General features: G+C 39.9%; 1 protein-coding gene and 1 long non-coding RNA gene across 7 annotated transcripts in view; one reads left to right on the top strand and one right to left on the bottom strand.

The window, feature by feature from the left end:
- slc25a25b (solute carrier family 25 member 25b) overlaps positions 1-22393 on the bottom strand; it is a 41994-nt gene that overhangs the window by 10271 nt on the left and 9330 nt on the right. For 2 of the 6 annotated variants that reach the window (XM_087998230.1, XM_087998234.1), the window contains exons 2-4: positions 1417-1543; positions 1141-1228; positions 158-193 (exon numbers count right to left, since the gene is read on the bottom strand). In XM_087998230.1, the coding sequence (XP_087854356.1) occupies positions 158-193; positions 1141-1228; positions 1417-1543 (251 nt within the window). Of the gene's footprint in view, positions 1-157; positions 194-1140; positions 1229-1416; positions 1544-3722; positions 4180-22393 lie in introns of those variants that run through there. The other 4 variants (XM_087998231.1, XM_087998229.1, XM_087998232.1 and 1 more) reach the window with 3 other exon arrangements.
- Positions 9540-22377, top strand: LOC148146088 (uncharacterized). The gene is made up of 3 exons (XR_015760771.1): positions 9540-9649; positions 11383-11687; positions 22217-22377. It is a non-coding gene; the product is annotated as an uncharacterized LOC148146088 (long non-coding RNA).

Below are 22393 nucleotides of genomic sequence, written 5' to 3'. Positions count from 1 at the left end.
TAGCATTATAGGATGGAGTTGTGCAGGGGTTGTTATTAAAATTCATTTTACAAATCAGGAAAGGGTGAAGCTGCATAAGATGGAAATAAAATGTGCTTAGTCAATTTCTATGAAGGAGAGGAAAACAGAAAGCAGACAGGCATACACAGGTACTTACTATACAATAGGGCCCCAGAGGTGCCCTCTCCAAATTCTGAGGACAGAAAGCAAAAGATGCAGAAAACAGCACAGATAAAGCATTTTATACATTTAAAAATAAAGCATAGAATAATCACTTCACTACCTCATCCCCATCACTACAAATTGTACACCGTCCCTAGGAAAAGCTGCCACTGATATGCTGTTACAAAAGAAATGCAATTTCGTTTGAAAGTTATTTTGACACTTCCCTTAATACCACTTGTACATTGGGGCACCTTGGTTCGGCAAAGCTACGATACAACTTTCTCAAGTCATTGTAGGAATGTCATTAAATTAGAAGCTCCTAGATATCCCGCAAAGGATAGTCTCAGGGCTAAGTGATCAGGAATCTCTTTTGAGCAAAAGATTATTACAGACATTTCCATTATACTAAGGAACATAGCGAGTAGCAAAATGGAGTTCAGAGACATGCTGATCTTGTCAATGTGTGCATAAGATAGATAGCAAATGCATTTTTGTTTCAAATTATGCTATGTTTTTTTTTTTAAGGATACCACAAATTTAAAATTAATGTAACAACATCTGTGCATTAATATGCCACATAATTACAAGATCAAAGGTATTCTGGATTAAGAGGTTTAGAGTTTTTACAAAATCAAAGTCAACTGAAGGTTGTGCAGTAGTGCTTTTGCTCGAGTACCAGCTACCCTAAGTGATGAGCTACAAGTTTGATTGTAAAATTTATAGCCTTAATGCATAGGAAGGCACTAAGTCAAGGCCATAAGCCAAACTGAAAAAAATGCATCATTACAGTTCTATCCTCATGTACCTCCATACAAGCGATGTTTAGAATATAACCATAGCACAGAAGAGGAAATATATACTTTATAGCTGAACAAAACTTCTTAATAAAAAAAAGACAAAATTCATAATTATGCAGGACATGTATAATGGATTTGTTTAAAAAAAGCTATTCATCTTTTAAGTAACATGACTCACCGTTTCAGGATCTTTTCTGCCTGCTGCTCTGAAATATGTACTCCAAGGTCACGTAATGACTGCATGATTTCTTGTGCATCAATTTTACCTGAAAAACAACTTAAATATGTAACTACCTTCAATTATACTTCTTACTGAGCAATAAAGACATCTGCATTACACTAGAAGGCTCACTGCATTGCAGTGTTTAGGATTTAAGGAAGAGGGTGGAGTTGATTTAACTGTATTATTAGATTGATACAAACGGTACTGGAAACTAAACAATAAAGTTCTTACCATCATTTTTTCTGTCCAGGCTTTTGAAAACCAGTCGGAGTTTCTTCTCATGATCTTTTAAATAATGCACAAATTCTTCAAAATCCAGTTGGCCATCACAGTCTTTGTCACCAGCTTTTACAACTTTCTGTTTTAAAAAGACAAAAGAAACATTTTTTTTTAAAAAATGGAAAAATGTGATTGTGTGAAATTGATTCAGGACAAAAATATCCATAGTACCCTCATGCATTTTGTCCCCCATACAGGCAATTCAATCTTGAAACATGAAGATCAAAGTCTATGTCTGCCATTTTAGGTCACTTTTTAAGATTAATTGCAATCCTTTAGGAAGTCACACTTAAAATGGATTTATGTAACCATTCATAATTTTGTCCCATATCCTTATTCAGATCAGTTTCAGGTTTCTTTAATATGGAGGATTTCCCTTTTACTGGAGACTAAACAAACCATATTATCAGCGTTCCAATAATTCACCTTGACCACTCAGATGAACTAAGCATTGGTCCATCATTCAAGCTTGAATAGAATATTGATCAATGCATAAATTGTAAAGGTACATGGTATCATCTTCAGGTCACTGTATATTCTATCTATACCTAAACATTATTTGCATTAAAGCTGGAGGGTATAATCCAAAACAAACTGATAGCTTTGTCTGAATGGTGTTTCTTTTCCAAAATTATAATATGTAATAAGTTGCCATTCTCTAACATTGCCAATTTCACCGTTAATGAAATCACCTCATACCCAAACAATCTATGCACATATCTTGTATAACAAGATAATTCATTCATTCAATTGACAAACATCCTCCTGCTCCACTGTCAAAATTTATCCCGTAGCTTCTATTTCCTTCCCATTTCTGAATACAGTTAGTTAATCAAGATGTACTTTGGAGCATGACTTTTAAATAGTTAGAGTTGCAATTATACACGCAATCAACACCAAAGGTCAATCTCCAATAAAACTTTGTATTCAAGGATCAAGTTCCTCAGGGAGTAGAATTCAATGTCAGCTGACGGTAAGCAGATCAGTCTTAGAAATCCAGACAACTCCACTAACTCAGGGATGGTTTTGTTGTGAGATTTATGATTTTTGTTGTTCCTTACTTCAAAGCAGATGCACTTAATAAACTGGTTCAGATAAATAAAGACATTAATCCTGAAGGTAGTTTAGTGACCCAGGACTCCAAGATTGTATAGTCTCACATTGTGTGCAGTGGGTTTAGTAAAAAAAGAATTCAGTTTTGCTTGACACAGGAGACTTTAAAAATCATTCAGGCAATGTTCTGAGTACAAACTCCAAACATTGCATTGGAGCAAATGAGACATACTGTGTAAGGGCTGCTTGCCTTTCTTGACCAGGAAACAGTATGGAACACTGGAAAGAGAAAGTTTTTCTAAATTGTTTCTCATCAAGTTATTGGGATAACTGCCAATATCTACCAGCAATATCAAAAGAAGAACCCTGTAAACTGTGATACTAATGCAGTGAACACAGTTGCAACATTAAGAATAAACCTATGTATTATGGATTTGATAAGAGTCTTTCATGTTACTTGGAATCCTAAGGTGGGCTGGCAGTCACATATAAAGAAAGCATTTACATACCTTGAGGTACATAGGCAAAAAATTAAAGATCCTAATCAATTATTAAAACAATTTATCCAAAGATGATAATCTAATAGGAACCCCTTCAAAAGGTAAGAGAAATGCAAATTCTTATCTTTTGGCTACTCAGAACACTTCAGTGATAGATATTTCCAAAGTTTCCTCACAGATGCTATAGTTCCTTTGAGGCAAGGTTCTACTGAGGGACACCTACTGCGCGCTCTCAATATTTACATCTTTATTTGGTCACAAAGTATCTCATGATAAAATACGCAAAGTAGTAACGATGAAACACAGCCACAAGAGAAACCAAGACAAATGCACTATACCACGCATCAAATTGGAAGGCTAACCACCTACTCAAGAATTCTCATTTAAGTTGTGCAGCTGTGGGGAGACCAGAAGGAAGTCTATTTGCTGTGATATTGTCAGTACAGCTTCCAGTAACAGGACAATGATATTGTTAACAGGAACTCGTAAGCAGGAAATTTTTAGTCTGTTCCACTCCACAGTGACTCATTCAGAAGGCAGTCGAAGTTGCATAAGTATGGAACACATGGAAAGAAGAGGAAGTATCCTCTGAACAGCCATTAAACAGCTCAGAATTCCTTAAAAAAAAACTCAAAATTCTCTAAAAACCTGAAACGAGAAAAAGTATTCTCAAACAAGAAACACTTCATGAACATGCGGATTTACCTGTCTCCACTTACGATAGGTTGATAACTCCTGTGAAGGGATGAAAAGGCTAAGCCTGAACAAAGATTTTAACTTAGCAGGCAGCCGTTCTGATTCAAAGTATTCAAACTCCCTTTCCAAATTATCCAGAACTGGCACAGTTAAACATAAACATAACATTTTGACTAATTTGTCCAAAAGTATAATTCTTTACAAATTCAGATATATAAAATAAATAAGTTAAATTAAGCAATTATGATGTAGTCAGCCACCACTGAGGTACTGCTGAAATGCCTGCTGACTGAGAATCACATTACTGGAAGGCATTTACGTCACTTTTATAGCAGAGATCCGCTTTGCCTGCCCTTCCTGTATACGTAGTCTCTATGTTGCTCTCGCCAAATCTGAGCACAAGTCTACATAATATTATCACACAAGAAAATCCTCAGCAAACCTTAACTCAGTTAAAAAAGTAATTACACTATCATCTGATTCAGTGATGTACACTGGCCAAAAAGGTATCGATTATGTACTGATCAATAATCGGCTGGCAATTTTCTGGCGTTTTGCAAGGAGCATACTGACGTTAAAACATACGCACATGAATAAAGTTCATTAACGTAAGTGCTGTGACAAGTTCAAATAGTTCAACATATCATATTTTAATAGATACTGTGGATTGCCATGTGACCAAGCATGTGTACACTATTTCATAACATTTACTTGAACTCCACCAAGGTTAAAAAGTTTGACCATAGGTGATGCAATGACCCTGCACTGGAATGCCATATAGGGTACTATACGGCCATTCCATAGGAGAATGGACTGTGCTTTTGTACCAAATGGATCAAAGATGGCTGTAAACATATATCACATCAAGATCAGGAGGCAAAAAAAAGAGGTGTAGCCATATCAGTCATTCCAACAAGCAAGTGTGACTGTTGGGTGATCAGTGTCTAGATTTAGGCATGGATCAAGTTGCGTCTTTCACAGTACTGGAGTTCACAAGTGCAACAGATCAAAATTTTCCATGTGCAGAAAATTTATTTTCCATTTTGCACCTTAATTTCACAAAAACCTAAGTATCCCAATGACTATAGGTAAATACACAATTTGTACCATTTATACAGAACACTACATATATGCAAAGATAAGCTGAAGAAGGGAAAGTAAATAGGACAGGGCTGATTTTTTTTTAAATTCAGCGTATCAATCCTTGCTTTCAATGTATGCCCATGAACCACTTGCAAATTTTTTTAAAAGTTGATTTTAAGCTGGCATTGTTTTAATTTGAATGTCATAAGCTGCCACCTTGAGTTTAATTCAACTTGGTCATCCTGGTAGTGAACTCAATTTTGAACTTATGATTCTGCTGCTCAGGTAATGAAACAGAGATGGACAATGGGTGCCTCAGTAAAAATACCAGCAGGATGGCACCATGCACAATGCTACAACTTAGATCAAGATACCAACTTTTGGTCAGTATAAACAGAGGGAATTAAAAATAAATTCCAATTTTAAAAAACACAAACAGTAGCCCTAAGATTTCATGGTTGGGAAGAGTTGGTTCAACTGATCTTCAGTGATAGTTTTAGTAGGCCATTTGACACCTTGCTTTGAGGCGATGGACCTTAACTGTTGAGGTTTAGGTGTTCTAAAAATGCTGTGGATATTCCAGGATACTGACCCAACAATCAACAAAATGTGTAAAATTCAGGATGTTGTTACATAGATGGTGCTTGGCCAAAGTGAGGACTGCAGATGCTGTAGATCAGTAGAGTGTGTGGTGCTGGAAAAGCACAACAGGTCAGGCAACAGAGGAGGAGAATCGGCGTTTCGGGCAAAAGCCCTTTATCAGATGGTGCTTGAGCTTCCAAGCACCTACTGCGCTCGTCTTTCAGAGGACAGGGATTGCTGGAATGGGTTGTGCTCTCAAAGGAGCTGGCAACAGCACATCCTACAGATATCACAAAGGGTAGGCATTCTGTGTTGGTGGAGAGAGCTGACGTTGAAACCAGAAGAGAAGGCGATCAGATGGACTGTTATGAACATAAAACAGTACAGCACAGTTCGGCCCTTGATATTCGGCCCTTTTATCCTACAAGATCAGACTAACCAACTTAGCCTTCATTGTACTAACTCCAAATGTGCCTGTCGAAGAGTCGCTTAAATGTTCCTAATGCATCTGACTCTACTAGCACAGCTGCAGTGCATTCCATGCACCCACCAGTGTAAAGAACCTACCTCTGACACCTCCCCTAAACCATCCTCCAATTACCTTAAACTTATGCCCCCTTGTGGTAGACATTTCCGCCATGGGAAAAAGTCTCTGGCTATCCACACCTCTAAACATATTGCACACTTCTATCAAGTCATCTCTTATCCTTCTTCGCTCCAATGAGAAAAGCTCTAGCTTCCTCAACCTTTCTTCATAAGACACTACCCTCCAGTCCAGGCCGCATCCTGGTAAATCTCCTCAGCACCCTCTCTAAAGCTTCCACATCTTTCCTATAAGGAGACCAGAACTGAACACAACATTTCAAGTGCAGTCTAACCAGGGCTCTATAGAGCTACAGCATAGATTCTAGATTAGAGTGGTGCTGGAAAAGCACAGCAGTTCAGGCAGCATTCGAGGAGCAGGAAAAGCGACGTTTTAGGCAAAAGCCCTTCATCAGGAAATGTCGATTTTCCTGCTCCTCGGATGCTGCCTGAACTGCTGTGCTTTTCCAGCACCACTCTAAATCTAGACTCTGCTTTCCAGCATCTGCACTCCTTGTTTTTACCTAGAGCTCCAGCATAACCTTGTGGCTCTGAAACTCAATCCCCCGCTAATGAAAGCCAACACACCATATGCCTTTTAACAACCGTACCAACTGGGGTGGCATCTTTTGAGGAATCTATGGACATGGATCCCAAGATCCCTCTGCTCCTTCACACTGCCAAGAATCCTGCCTTTAATCCTATATTCTGCTTTCAAATTCGATCTTCCAAAGTGAATGACTTTATATTTTTCTAGGTTGAACTCCATGTGTCACTTATCAGCCCAGTTGTGCATGCTATCAATGTCCTGTTGCAACCTACAACATCAACCTTTGTCATCAACAAACTTACCAAACCACCCTTCCATTTCCTTATCCAAGTCAATTATAAAAATCAAAGAGCAATGGTCCCAAAAACTGATCCCTGCAGAACACCACTGGTCACTGAGCTCCAGACTAAATGCAGGTTTTCCCTGTATCCCATGCCTCTTTACTTACTCAATGTGGAACCTTATCAAACCTTTAGCCCCCTCACCTACATTTTTGAGGAAGAGCTTTGCTTGAAACGTCGATGCTCCTGCTCCTCAGATGCTGTCTGAGAGATTATGCTTTTCCAGCGCTGCACTTTTTGACTCCGATCTCCAGAATCTGTGATCCTCACTTTCTCCTGGAACCTTATCAAACACCTTACTAAAATCCATATACACCACATCCACTGCTCTACCTTCATCAATGTGTTTTGTCACGTCAAGGAATTCAATAAGGTTTGTGAGGCATGACCTGCTCCTCACAAAGCCATGCTAACTATCTCTAATCAAACTATGGTTTTCCAAGTAATCACAAGCCCTGTCTCAGAATCCTCTCTAATACTTCGCCCACTGACTTAAGACTGACTGGTCGAATTCCCAGGATTATCCCTTTTCCCTTTCTTGAACAAGGGATAACATTTGGCACCACTCCAGTGGACAGAGAGGACACAAAGATCATTGCCAAAGGCACAGCAATCTCTTCCCTCGCATCCTGTGGGAACCTAGGGTATATCCTGTCCGGGGAGAAAGTGAGGTCTGCCTGTGCCCGAAACGTCGAATCTCCTGTTCCCTGGATGCTGCCTGACCTGCTGCGCTGTTCCAGCAATAAAGTTTCAACTATATCCTGCCCGGCCCAAGGGAAGTATCTATCCTTGCATTTTTCAAAATTTTCACCACATCCTCCTTCCCAACATCAACCTGCTCTAGCATATCAGTCTGTTTCATGTTGTCTTCAAACATCAGTGAATACTAAAGCAAAAGTATTCATTAAGGACCCACCCTACCTTCTCTGACCCAGGCACAAGTTCCCTCCATTATCCCTGATCGGCCCTATCCTCACTATGGCCATCCTCTTGTTCCTCACAAGCATAGTTATGTCCTGGATGTGTGTCAAACTTTGAGCGCTGTTGAGGTCCACCATCTGACAATTACAAAGTAAGAGATCATGCACCCAACTTGTTTATTGTAGGTGCTAGAGAGGCTGAGAAATCAGGAAGTGTGCAGTGAATTGCATATTACACAGCAACAGCATTTTGTAGCTGATGCACTGCAGTTCTTGCTCAGTGGTGACCATCAGGATGTTATGGGTAAGAGGGACAATGTGCTGCAGTGTTGCAGGAAGGTGTTCATGTTCTTTCTTGCTGTAGATAGTCATTGTAAATGCTACTTGCTACTTATTCCCAATGGGGGGTTGCCCAATTCTTGAAGTGTGCAGACATGGGCTGTCCTATTACCAGTACAACTGAAAATTCTGCAACCATCCACAACATTCAACTTTATCCTGGACGGAGGTCATTCATTTACACACAGTCGTAGTCCCACCTAAAGAATACAAACAACACAACCCCCTCAGACATTACTTCCCAAACTCTCACCCACCACCAGCTAGAAAGACCTGGGCAACAAAAACATGGGAATACCAACAGCATGTTCCCTTCCAAGACACACACCATCTTGGCTTGGAACTATAATCACTGGTCCTTCATTGTCGCTGGATCAAAATCCTGCAACTCCCTCCCAATAGTATTGTGGGTCTACTTACACCAAATACACTACAGAGCTTCAAGAGAACAGATCACCACCACCTTCTCAATTGGAACTAAAGATGGGCAGTAAATGCTGGCCTGGCTGATGACATCCACATTCCACAAATGAGTAAAAAAAGTCATCCATGGACATTTAGGGAAGCAAATGCAACGTTATCATTCATTTTGGAAGGGGATGGAATACAAAACCAGGATGTACATCTGAAGCTGTAGTAAGCTCTGATCAGGTGGCATTTGGAATAGAGTTTTGGTTCCCCCTTGCCCCTCCCTGAGGACAATGGGTCTGAATTCATTTGAAGTTAAGAAGAATTGGGATGGTGAGGGAGGTGGAATCTCATCTAAACTTACAGAACATTGAGAAGTCTGAATAGAGTCAACATAGAGAAGGTGTTTCCACTTGTAGGGAGAGACTAGGATGTGAGCAGACAGTCCCAGAGTGAAGTGATGACACTTTAGAACTGAGATGTGGAGGAATTTCTTCCGCCAGAGGGTGGTGCCTCTGTGGAACTCACTGCCTTAGGAGGCTATGGAGGCCAGGTCATTGAATGACTTTTAAGATAAGAGATTGATAGGTTCTTGATTAGTAAGGGATCAAAAGTGACAGGGAGAAAGCAGGGGAATGGGGTTAAGAAACATATCAGCCATGATTAAGTGTTGGAACAGACTCAAATGGGCCAAATGATCTAATTCTGCTCCTACACCTTGGAAGCCAATCTTTGTAACTATAATGATCATACAAACTTCACTTATAAAGGTGCAATTCAGCCACTGAAGAATTCTCTCCCAAAGGCAGTATCTAGGTCTAGTGACCAGCTTTAAGAGTTCTTGTTGGCACAGAAATGCTTGCTGCCTTGATGTCAAGGTCAGTTACTAGGATAGAACATTTTGAACAAGACCAAATATCTGACCTTTACAAAAGTAGATAGTGGCTTACAAACAATTTCAGATACTAATGATTGACTCAAATGAAGACAATGACAACTTGCGTTTATATATCACCGAAAACCTAAAAGCACTTCACAGCCAATGGAATGCTTTTGAAGTTTAGTCACCATCATAACAGAGGAAGCCCATCAATAAAAGCTACCACAAACAGCAATGGAACAAATGATCAGGTAATTTGTTTGGTGAGTTGATTTGTGAAATAGATATTGGCTAGCAATCTAATGACATTCCTCCCAGGTATCTTACAGTGTTAACCTGCTTAATTCAAATAGGTTAATACTTTTGCTAAAAATAGAAATTAAATGTAATGAATGCTTTAAGCAGTCATCCCTTAAAACCCTAAATTTCTAAACTACTGGGTTAGAATAGTGTTTAAGAAATCGGTTGAATCCCTAATTTCTTTTGGAAAGGCAATGACTGGCATCAATTTGAACTTCTGACAGATATGACAGGCCAATGGCCTCCTTCTGTACTGTAATCATTCTGTTAATGTTTGGAAATACATTCCTACAATGGATGGAAATCTGAATGACAAATCACTTACATGGAAAAACAACAGAAGCTGCCCATGACAAGGCACTGAGCTGACTGGCCACTGTAGAAGTCACATGGTACAGATCAACAACATGATATTCAGAGCAATTTCCCACATGGATTGCCTGGCTTCCAATGGAAAATGAAGATAATTAAAATAATATTTTACTTTAACCAAACTGTACTGGTCACGAATGTAATCAATATAAAATGGTCAGATACTGAATTTGTTTGAATTAGGAATCAGGAAACCGTAGTTCTCCTTCCTCCACTGATGTGTACATAGTGGATTTTTAAAATCCACTATTCATAGCCAAACATCATTCATACTAAACAATGATTAAAATTAACTGGCTTCCCCTCCCCTGTAGGGGTGTTATGGAATCCTTCCTTTTCCGCAGAGGACTCAAGCGTCTGAATGTAGAAGCAGCCAGGTTTTCCAGACAATCTGTGTCTATTAAAACAAATAACATTGGCTAATGTTTAATAAATACCTTGCTGCACAGGTTCTCCTGCAAAGTAAAAAAGGGGAGAAAAAGGGGCGATAGCCTCAAAACTTGCTCCTGATCACAACTGGACTGTCAAAACTAACCACTTGCTCCAAGAGAAGAAACTTTCCAAAATGATGAGAATTGAGACTAGAGAGGAAGCTGATTAGGGAATCCTTTTGGGTCAGCATGAGAGAGTTACGACAAATGTTTCTGCAATTTGTCATGTATCAAGGAAACAGCATAGCCCCAAATAATTCATCTCACAGTTTAGTGATTAGTTAATTCTATCCTAGGAACAGAACTCTTTTTCATTCCCAAACAAGCTGCAGGCATTCCAATTTTGTACAAAGGCCATTTTCTACCAGTATTTCAATGGAGGTCATAAATTAGGACGAAAACAATTCATCAATCCAAGCTGCTTAAAATATCTCAGCCACGACCCAAATATTCTGCTATACTACTTACATGGATCGAAAGATATAGAACCCACGCCATTACTTTTGTCAGTCTGTGCTGGTAGCTTGCTGAGAAGAACCCTCATGACTGTTAATTAGAAACACTTCTCTCTCTCTATTAGAACAGTGACCACACATCAAGAAAAGTCACTATTTTGGGGCATCCAAACACTTGGAAAATGTATTTTTATAACACAAGTTATTTCTTTACAGTTAAAAACCAAGTTTCAACAATTTAATGAGGAGAAAATTTTAAATTATTCTGCAATTACTTTGTTTCAATGATTTTCATATGAACTAAACCACAACAGGATCTTTCTGTTCGATAAACATTAGCCGAAAGGCAAAGTACTTCAAATTTAAAGTACTTCAATTCCCCAAGGTTCATGCTTGAATTCATTCTATCCTGCTATATTCCTTTAGGATTGTAATGAAACTTCTTCTACGGTCAACAAGTTCAATATTGGAGATGGAAATCACTCACCACGACTCAGCATGCTTATGAATGACAGATTCCCAAAGCAAAGCAACTCCCAAACCATTTGAACTTATCACTGCAGAAGGATCTCAAAGACAGAAGTGCTTTTAGGATGTCCTCAAAAACATCCCTGAAGAGGACAAATAGCCCAACTACTCACGGGAAACCCTAGATTTGAAACTGACCAAAATGGAGATGGCTCATTTGAGAACATACCAAACACCAAGATTTTTGTCAGGATTACGTCAAGGTAAAGTGCTAGAGAGTGCATGCAAATTTACAAAGTAGTCATCTAACCAACCCAGAAGCACCGCAATATAGCAGATCATTCTGACCTATTAACCATCTCGGAACACCATAATACCATAAGATCTGACCATTAAGGCCATTCAGCCTATCATTTGATTTGTTTCTCACCATCATTCTCCTGCCTTCTCCCCACAATCCTTGATCCCCTTACTAACCAGGGATCTCTACCTTAAAGGCACTTAGGGATTTGGCCTCCACAGCCCTCTGCAGGAATGAGTTCCACAGATTCACCATCCCCAGCTGAAGAAATCCCTTATCTCAGTTCTAAAAGGTCTGTCCCTTCAGAGCCTAGTCTCTCTGACCAATAGAAACCTCATTTCCATGTCCATCTATGCACACCTCAGTATTCTGCAAGTTTCAAATCAAACACCCCCTCATCTTTCTAAAGCTCCATCAAGTACAAACCCAGACTCCACAACCACTCCTCATATGACATTGGACCCCCCCCCCCCATCTCCTTCAAATTCCCTTGATTTGAACTGTGAAATTTAGTGCAGAACTGAAAGAGCACTATGTTGTCCGTGGTACCATTTTTCAGGCAGAAATATTGTGGGCGGTACGGTGGCACAGTGGTTAGCACTGCTGCCTCACAGCACCAGAGACCCGGGTTCAATTCCCACCTCAGGCGACTGACTGTGTGGAGTTTGCACATTCTCCCCGTGTCTGCGTGGGTTTCCTCCGGGTGCTCCGGTTTCCTCCCACAGTCCAAAGATGTGCAGGTCAGGTGAATTGGCCATGCTAAATTGCCAGTAGTGTTAGGTAAGGGGTAGATGTAGGGGTATGGGTGGGTTGCGCTTCGGCGGGTCGGTGTGGACTTGTTGGGCCGAAGGGCCTGTTTCCACACTGTAAGTAATCTAATCTAATCTAATCTATTTCATAGTCCCATCTTTCCCTCAAGATTTGATGTAAAATATCCCAAGATAATTTCAAGGGCAGAAGATCTTTGCTATTTGGGTCACCATTTAGCTTTCTCTTAAAAACAGACTATCTGGTCATTCATTCCTCTTTGAAAACGTGGCAGCTGAATAAGGTCCCACAGTGCTACAACAGTGAATGACTTCCTTTAAAAATCAGTTTAGGGATGTGTGCAAACCTCTCAAAACAGCATGTAGTGCTCAATCTTAGGTGGCTTGAAATGATGACAGTGTGTTTTAAATAGTGAGTGTTTTTACAATGGAGCTGTTCATAAGCACACTATGGAAAGCATTAACAGTTAATCACACTGGACTAGAGTCAGATGTGTCTGACCTGCAGTCAGTGTCTCACAGCATGAGTTTTACCAAATAATTTAACACCAGTCCAGCAGCTTGCATGACCATCCCACTTTATCAAATATTGGCACATCAACTTTTTTCCACAATTTTCAGTGAATTTAAACAATTTATCAGCTGATGACCCATCACCACAAGTATCACTGGCAAACCCAAAAAACCCTTTCACATTCTGTACTTCAGGATTCCAGTCTAGAAATTTTTTGCCAATACAAATAGCCCCATAATTCAGTACCATAATTTAGAGTTTTACTTTACAGTTTAAGTACAGGATAAGATTTGAATTGAATAGCAGGAATGAAGCAAAATGGACCAACTCAGGCTTTCTGAATAAAGATCTCTCTAGTCCACCCTCCATGCAAGTTTAACAATTAACTAGGAACAGCTCATTAAAATTCAACTGGAGTGAATTATCTTAACTTCAACTGCTGCACGGAAGAAAAAAAAGTATCAAGTGTGGACTTGGTTACTTAGCTGTGCATAAATGCAACAAAAAAAAACGTCCCTTACTGAGAACTACCAATCACAGTAGCCTGCAGATACCCAACACAAAATTACTTTTTGGCATTAGCAATACCTGTAAGATTCTTGCTTCCTTCATTATGGTGATTCTGGCTTAGACACGTCATATTCTTGAGACAATTTTATCTGTGGTGCAACACTGTGGTGAAACCAGAAGTGTCTGTCATGAAATGAAATAGAAGCTCCAGATCACAGCCAGGATTTCCAGTCCAAAAACAAGACAATTTAGAACAGAGTTAGCTCGTTTTTACTTCAATTTAAATCTCACGTTCCCTTGCTTTGACTTCATTTACACGTGCATCAACATTTGTTGAGACAAGCTTTGCCAGAGATCTAAATAGATACCTCAAGGAGAGTTGGAGACTATTTGTGAACCCAAAGTCATCTTTGTGAACCTTGCCACCAACCCTCTTAAGTCCTGGTTCACCCTTTCAGGTTCCAAACATCATTCATGCTGCTATTCTCCTGCTCCCCTCTGCCTGTACAATAGTGTTCAAAGAAACAGCTAATGCTGGACACAATGGCACAAAGCAGACCATTGTACACCATGTTTAAATGGTGGCATCACAAGATTTATGTGCCAGTGCCTCTATCTTAAAAGGAGGTCATTTTATGCAGGATGCAGGAGAAGCAGGCCATTCAGCCCATAGAGACTGCTTTGCCATTTGATGAGACCATGGCAGATCGAATAATCCCGAACTCAACTGCCTTTTTCCCATAATCCTGGATTTAAAAAAAACTCTCTACATTTCAACTTTGTACAGGCTGGGTAATTAAGAATATTCAGTCTTCTGTGTGAACGAATTTCACAGACTGACTAAGGCAGAAGAAATATCTCATCTTTATCTTCAGTTGAGTTGTAGCAGTGTTTTGGGGTTCTCCAAAGAAACATTGCCGCTCAAAGCACTTGGCACAAAAATTTGGACAAGTTGGAGTTTCTAGATATTTGGATGGCCATTTGAGAAATTACAAAAATTCTTATACTCTCTACCATCCTCTCTGGATAGGGGCAGGACCCCAGAAAGATGCCTTTTTAGCACTGCCTAGTGTCAAGATGGCACTGAAGTAGAAGCGCAGCATGTGGAGCCCATCTAATCCATCCACCTTTTACTTTGTTTTCCTTTTTTTTGAAACAAACATTCCCATTTATCACCTTGTCTCTTTTAAACAGCTTCAACGGAAGGGGTCTCCTCTCAGCCCATGCCCAGCGACGTGGAGGTCTCGGCCAAATGGCAAATTAATAGCAGCCTTGTTTTAGAGGGGCGGTCTCAGCTTGGCATGGCAATCTTATCTCAGCGTGGAGATCTTATACTGGCATGGAGGTAGTCTTCAGCTGGAGCTTCTGGGTATTCCAACCTGGCAGTCTTCTCTGGCATGGAGGTATCGAGCCATGTATTCCAACAGCCTGGTGCGGCAGTAGCCTTGCACCAAAGGGAGTCTCAGTTTGGCGACAACTTCTGGGCATCTCATTTTATTCAGCTTTCTCCAAACTGAAATCGATCCGAGGTGAACTTTGCATTAAATTTTACCTTGTCTTTCTTCTTATTAAATGACAAGTTATGGATACAGGTGAAAGTGAGGACTGTCGATGCTGGAGATCAGAGCAGAGAGTGTGGTGCTGGAAAAGTACAGGTCAGGCAGCATCCAAGGAGCAGGAGAATCGACATTTCTGGCAAGAGCCCTTGATCAGGAATTTGTTTAGTTTCATGCTAGTCAGTGAGCTAACGACTCAATTACCCACACCTCCTCTTCAAAAAGAATGGAGATGGTTGGGAAGGGAAACAAGACAAGCAAATGTTTTGCTTGTACAGTGCCTTGATAGCAACAATTGGTAGAAACAACAGTTTTTTGTTAGTTTAACAATTTAAGAGAATGGGGTTAACCAGATAGGTTTTTCAATAGTAGACAATGGATTCATGGTCATCATTAGGCTTTTAATTCCAGATTTTTTTTTGCCATGGTAGAATTTGAACCTGGGTCCCCAGAATATTATCCAGCAATAATACCATTAGGTCATCACCTCTCCCTTTCTCTTACCCTTTTTCCCATTCTCTTAAATTGTTCAAATATTAATTCACTCCTTTTAAAAACTAACAAAAAAAAACATTATTTCTACTGAGTGGCTAGTCAGTGAACAAACATGAAACTAAACAAATTCCTGGATGTGAGAAATAAGAGATCTCGAATGTGCTCAATACCTTTTAATAATGCACTTGGCTGAGTCCATTCTAATATTTTTACTTGCTTTTCATTTTATCAGGGTTTCTTAGAAACCATATGTTCATATAGCTGGAAAAGGCAGGAACCTAAAAGGTGCCATGCCATTAGAACTGTTACCCAAGTGTAAGGAGGTTGATTTAACATTCACTTCACAAGGTTGTTTACACGTGGAACCACAGGAGATGCGAGAGATACTAAACAAGTTCTTTACAACACTTTTCACTTTGGAGAAAGACACAGAGGCTAAGGAACTCAGGAAAATAAATATTTGATGTTTTGAAAATAGTCCACATTACAGAAAAGGTAGTGCTGGAAGTCTTAAAAAATAACAAAGATGGAAAAATCTCTGGGATCTGATCAAGTGCATCCCAGGATGATGTTGGGCAAAATTAGGGAAGATTTTGCATGGCCCCTAGCAGAGATATTTGTATCTTCTGTAGCCACAGGTGAGGTGCCAGAGGACTGGAAGATGGCTAATGGTGTGCCTTTTTTTTTTAAAAAGGCTGTAAGGAGAAGCCTGGGAATTATAGATAGCAAGTCTGACATCAGTGGTGCGTAAGTTGCAGCAAGTGATTCTGAAAGATAAGACTCACATCTATTTGGAGAGGCAACGACTGATTCAAGATAGCATAGTTTGGAGCATGGGAAATCATGTCTCTCAAACTTGACCACAAGTTTTTTTTTGAGGATGTAACTAAAAAGATCGATGAAGACAGAGCCATAGATGTTGTCTACATGGACTTCAGCAAGGCCTTTGACAAGGTTCCATATGGTAGACTGATTAGTGAAAGTTAGGTAAAAACAATGACTGCAGATGGATTTAGGGAAAGCTTACCAATTGGATAGGAAATTGGCTAAATGGTAGGAGACAGAATAGTGATGGAGATTTGTTTTTCTGACAGGTGGCCTGTGACCAGTGTTCTACAGGGATCAGTGCTGGGTCCACTGTTGCATGTCATTCATATAAATGATTTGCAAGAGAATTTAGAAGGAGTGGTGACCAAAGTTGCAGATGACACCAGAAATGGTGGTATAGTGGAGAATGAAGGTTATCTCAGATTACAAAGAGATCTTGAGCAATTGGGTCAACAGGTGAGTAGCAGATGGAGTTTAATTTAGATAAACACAATATATTTCATTTTGGTAAAACGAGCAAGGGCAGGATTTATACAGTTAATGGTACAGGCTTGAGTAGTGTTTTCAAACAAAGAGATCCAAGGGTTCAGGTACATAATTCATTGAAAGTCGCATCACAGTTAGACAGGGTGATTAAGGAGACATTTAGCACATTTGCCTTCATTGTTCAGACAAATGAGTTTAGGAACTGAGAAGTCATCTGGAGGTTGTACAGGACATTGGTGAGGCAACTTTGGAGAACTGTGGACAGTTCTGGTTGCCTTGATATATAAAGGATATGAAATTGGAGGGGGTACAGTAAAGATTTAAAAGAATGTTGGCAGGACTAGAGGGTTGAGTGATGGGGAGGCTCAGACTTCTTTCACTAGAGCGTAGGAGGTTGAGGGTTGACCTGGTAGAGATTTATGAAATCATGAGGGGCATAGATAAGGTGAATAGCAAAGACTTTCTTTTCCTCTAGGGTAGAGAACTTCAAAACTAGGGGGCATATTTTTAAGCTAAGAGGAGAAAGATTTAAAAAAGGGACCCGAGGGGCAATGTTTTCCATAGAGGATGTTGAGCATATGGAACGAACTGCTGGAGGAAGCCGTATATGCAGGTACAGTTACTACAATTAAAAACATTTGGACAGGTACATGAATAGGCAAGGTTTAGAGGGAGATGGGCCAAATGCAGGTAAATGGGATTAATTTAGTTTTGTAAATTTGGTTGGCATAGACAAGATGGACGAAAGGGTCTGTTTTTGTTCTGTATGACTATGACTCAATTAACTTGGTGACTTGTTATTGTGCACTCTGCAGCCAAAATAAGTCAACACTGGGGAAAGCATATGATGGGGCACAAATCAATTGCAGTCTGGATGGTTTGAGCTTTTCAGTATTGTCGCAGCTTCACCCATCCAATCTAGCCCATTTCACCTTACCCATATATTCAACCAGAAATCTGAGCAATAAAGCAATGGTAACCACTACAACATTCTAAAATCATGATTTTTATTCATGTACCTGTCCAAATGTTTTTAATTGTAGTAACTGTACCTGCATATACGGCTTCATCCAGCAGTTCGTTCCATATGCTCACCATTCTCTATGGAAAACATTGCCCCTCAGGTCCCTTTTTAAATCTTTCTCCTCTCTGGATAAAGGACCAAAGTAGATTTGGTGCAGTAAAACATTTAGACCATAAAATATAGGAGCAGAATTAGGCCATTTATTGGCACCTGCTCTGCCATTTGATCGTGGCCAATATGTTTCTCAACTCCATTCTCCTGCTTTTGAGAAAGTATAAGGTATGAGCAGCTAGGGAAAGAGTTCAGTTTTGCATTGTGTAACAGCTCAGCTAGCATGACTTTAACCAGATAAGAACTTGCAGTAAACAATTAGATGCTGGAGACAAAGGTAGTGGGTTAACTAGATGAAAAGTATCCATTATGGTAATACCAGTTAAACAAAGTGAAAAGCATCCATTTTGTAATGCCAGTTACCAAGTTTAAGAACACCCATTATACAATGGATGAACCTTTACTGTTGATGCTCATTGACTATAACAGTCACCCAATCAATATAGCTGTTGCCTTATTTGGATGCTGTTTCCTATACTGACTATATAGTTCCTTAAGAATCTGCTGTTCGAGAGAGGACAGAGAACCCATGTTTCTGTGTACATGGGCAATCATTCTCTCTCCCTCCAGGGCCCGGAATAAAGATGAAGGAAGTAAAGCCATACTGTGTCTTTGAATGTTTGCTTCAACTAATATGGGGATAGTGTCTTCCCATTTCCCTTTCTCCCTATTACCCTTGATCCCTCACTAAAATCAAGAACTCTTTCTTGTCCTTAGATGAATGAAAGTGCACTAGGACAGAGTGGGGGTGCTGCACTTTCAATATGCCCTTTCAATCTGGAGCCTGCTGGACTCTATGTGAAGGCCCAAAACCTTTGGCAGCCAGTTTTCAAAGAATCTCACTGGTTGCTCACTTTCAGGGAGCCCAATTCAGAGATTTATCCTCTGACCTCAATTTTCGAGGTTGTCGATATGGTCATGCAAGGCCCGCCCCTCTCGCTCCAGCACCTGGATTCGACTAGATGAGAACTCCATTGTAGCTTCCGAGGCCTTAGTTCGACCCTCCACCTCCTCCAGCCTCTCCCAGAGGCCCTGGATCTCCTGCAGCATGGATGTGATAGATTGGACCAGAGTACGAAACTCCCCACGGATCTCCTCAATCACAGCCCCAACTTCTAAGGTAAGTCTCTCCATCGCCACAGCCAATTCCTGAGAGTCTGTCAGGTCTGTAAAGTTTTAAACTAATAGTTCCACCACATAAGTTGGCTAGGGATGGCAAAAAAACACCAGTATGCCTTGGCTGTTAGGCAGAGCTGTCCACAGCAATTCTACAAAATCGCCGCCAACTTGCCGAGTCAAGAACCTCTTTCTTAAAGAGGCTCAATGACTTGGCCTCTGCAGTCTTCTGTGGCCAGTAATTTCAATGATTCATCACTGTCTGGCTGAAGAAATTCCTCATCTAAAAAGATCGTCCATTCACTGAGTGCACCCTTGGATCTCAAGTTCCTTTGGGCCAGGAAAAGCACCACTGCTACTCCAGAAAACTTGGGTCTGACTTACACTGGGCACCCCCTACATGACCATAAACAAATTGATCCCAACATAATTTTGGGCAGCAATCAGGAACAGTTTGCATCAGGTCCCAGCAAGGACATCCTGCAATCCAAACTCCCCTTCCAACCGGAGTCTCCTACTAAGTTTAAGCTGTAGTCCCAACTGGAAGCAAGGTTTGATTAACAAAATCTCTTAGCAACAGCTTGCTCCTCCCACAGCCCCTCTGTCCATGTTTGAGCTGAAAGGAAGCTATGTAATATATTGGGGGCCAGTTCTGGGTGTTCCAAGTGGCACAATAGTGACATTGCAAACTGCTGTAAACATCAAAAGGCAAAAAGTAATTTCTCAGTTTTTGATGATGAATTATCTAAGACTTGGACACAAAGCAGACTCAAGATACCAGGGACCAGGTTTTACAACCATGATGTCAATGGCAACCAACTTACAGTAACCTTTTTTTCTTACAATCATCATACTGATTCTTTTTTCCACTTAATGTAATTTCAGCAATACCACACAAGTGCAAAATAGATTATTTCTTCCCAAAGTTTCAGCTGTTTCCTAAAATTCTCTAAAGGAAGAATTTTCTCCATGATGGGCAACCCACCAAACAGCTTTGCACCTTCAGTTTTCCTATATTTCACCCATCCAAGTAACACAGGTGAAACAATTACAAGGAAGAATTTTCAGCCTGGCTCTCATTTTACTGAAGAGTATACACTCAATTGTGATTTTTCTCAAGGTAATATAGATGTGCAAGAGCTCAATATAAGTAGTCAGACCCCATGGCATCATGGTAGCCCACAAACCCATCAACACACTAAAACAGCAGCTAATGAATTTGAAAGACCCTATAATGATAACAAGCAAAACTAATGTAATTTACAAAATACCATGCAAGGACTGTAACAAACACTACATTGGACAAACAGGCAGAAAACTAGCTAACAGGATACATGAACACCAACTAGCCACAAAAAGACATGACCCTCTCTCACTAGTATCCTTACATACGGATGATAAAGGATACCACTTCATCTGGGACAACACATCCATCCTAGGACAAGCCAAACAAAGACACGCACGAGAATTCCTAGAAGCATGGCATTCCAACCGAAACTATCAATATAACACACCGAGTTAAAACCCATCTACCAGCCCCAGAGAAAAAGAACTGGAAGTGACTTCACCACAGGAAAATGACATCACCAACCCAAAGAAACCCAAACATATAAATAGAAAGCAGGAATTTTCAGCATTGCTTCGCATGAGGTCCATTGAAGATGGAACCTAGTGGGGTGATGAAACGTCTGGAAATGAACCTTCCAGCTCAGCAAGCAAACCTACAGCCAGAAATTGATGGAGAAACTGCAGAGGTCTGACAGCATCCATAGGGAGAAAGTAAAGTCAGCATGGAGTCTGGCAACTCTCCATCAAAATGAAATGTTAACTCTTACAGAAACGGCTATGTTTCTCCAGCAATTTCATTTTCGTTTCAGATGTTCAGAAGAGTATCTGTGGTTTTTGGGTTTATTAACACTTTCTAAAATGACTCAGGATTCAGTGTCAAAAAGCAATTAAAGTGGCAGGCTAGACAAACCAACAGCAATATCAAAAAGTAGAGAGCACTTATCTTTCTAGTTGAGATAAGTGGCAATTTACAGATCAAAATATGCAGATCAAATTGTAAGACTGTTGTTATTTCAAAATGCATTTCCAACTATTACTCTATACCTCTGAGACTTGGAAAACTAGAAAGCAAAAAAAAATAACATTTTACGATGCTAAAGAATCCCAGTTACATTTTAGATGGAAATGCTATTTGCGGAAGGATATGTTCTACTACATCTCCACTTCAAATTTAAGAATTATTCCCTATGGTGCAAGCAGCTCATAGCAAACTAAAGAATTACTTAATTGCATAACATGCAACAACTCGAGCTTATCCATATTTCGCCAAGAGACCATAAAACATTCAGGATAAATAACAACCACCACAACTGATAACTACACTGCACAACTAAATGCAAATTTACATTCAGGATGTTAAACTATTCCCAAATTGCAGTAGAACAAAAGGAATCAATGCACCAGAAGGAAACAGCTGCATTTTGGATTTTTTGATTAAACTAGTTGGTACAATAATTCTTGACATTCAGTTTTGTTCAAACCAGTTTTCAACAATGCCACTACATACCTCTCAAGCATAAAAACAAAACAGACCAATCAGGACTAAATAAATCTTACGAAAATGACTAAAATTAAAGATGCGGTTTCGCTAAGAAATACAATTATTGGTTCCCTCAATTTTCCAACTTGCCAAAAATTCTCAAAAGAGCAGCTTTTAATGTTGAAAATACAGCTCAGTAGCCTTTGCAAGATTTCTCAAAAAGTCAAGGTTGATTGCTAAGCCTCTTGTCGTACGAAGTATATTTCGGTTGCAGCTTAATGTGAACAGGCAAAGGAGGCAGTCCTGAATGAACTCTAAAACCTGCTCAAGTAATACCCCATTCTGCGAAGTCATCAAGCCTCAGACCTTGCATAGTCACAGCTGGCATAATGAAAATTACATCCAAAGATGCAGAAATTGTTTCAAGATGCCTAAAACAATGTAGATTTTAAACTAAGTCAACAACAGGGATATGTTTGCAGGTTAGACTGATAAGCACTGCACTGCGACAAGTTAATTTGTTTTTTTTGCTTTAGGTGCATCATGGCCATTGCTCCAAAGCAAAACGATCACAAGCAAGCATACATCATTACCCATTAAGCCAATAAATGAGTAGGCATGCTTACTCTTACGAAGGACAACAAAAGAAAAAAACTCCTGTGACGGATTGAACAATGCATTCTGATGGAGAAAGCAATAAGGCAAAACACATT

The sequence above is a fragment of the Chiloscyllium plagiosum genome, unplaced genomic scaffold (genome assembly GCF_037043375.1).
Source record: "Chiloscyllium plagiosum isolate Xiang-an unplaced genomic scaffold, Cpla_swu_hap1 HiC_scaffold_21, whole genome shotgun sequence".
NCBI lineage: Eukaryota > Metazoa > Chordata > Chondrichthyes > Orectolobiformes > Hemiscylliidae > Chiloscyllium > Chiloscyllium plagiosum.
This window is presented reverse-complemented; position numbering and strand designations above follow the sequence as displayed.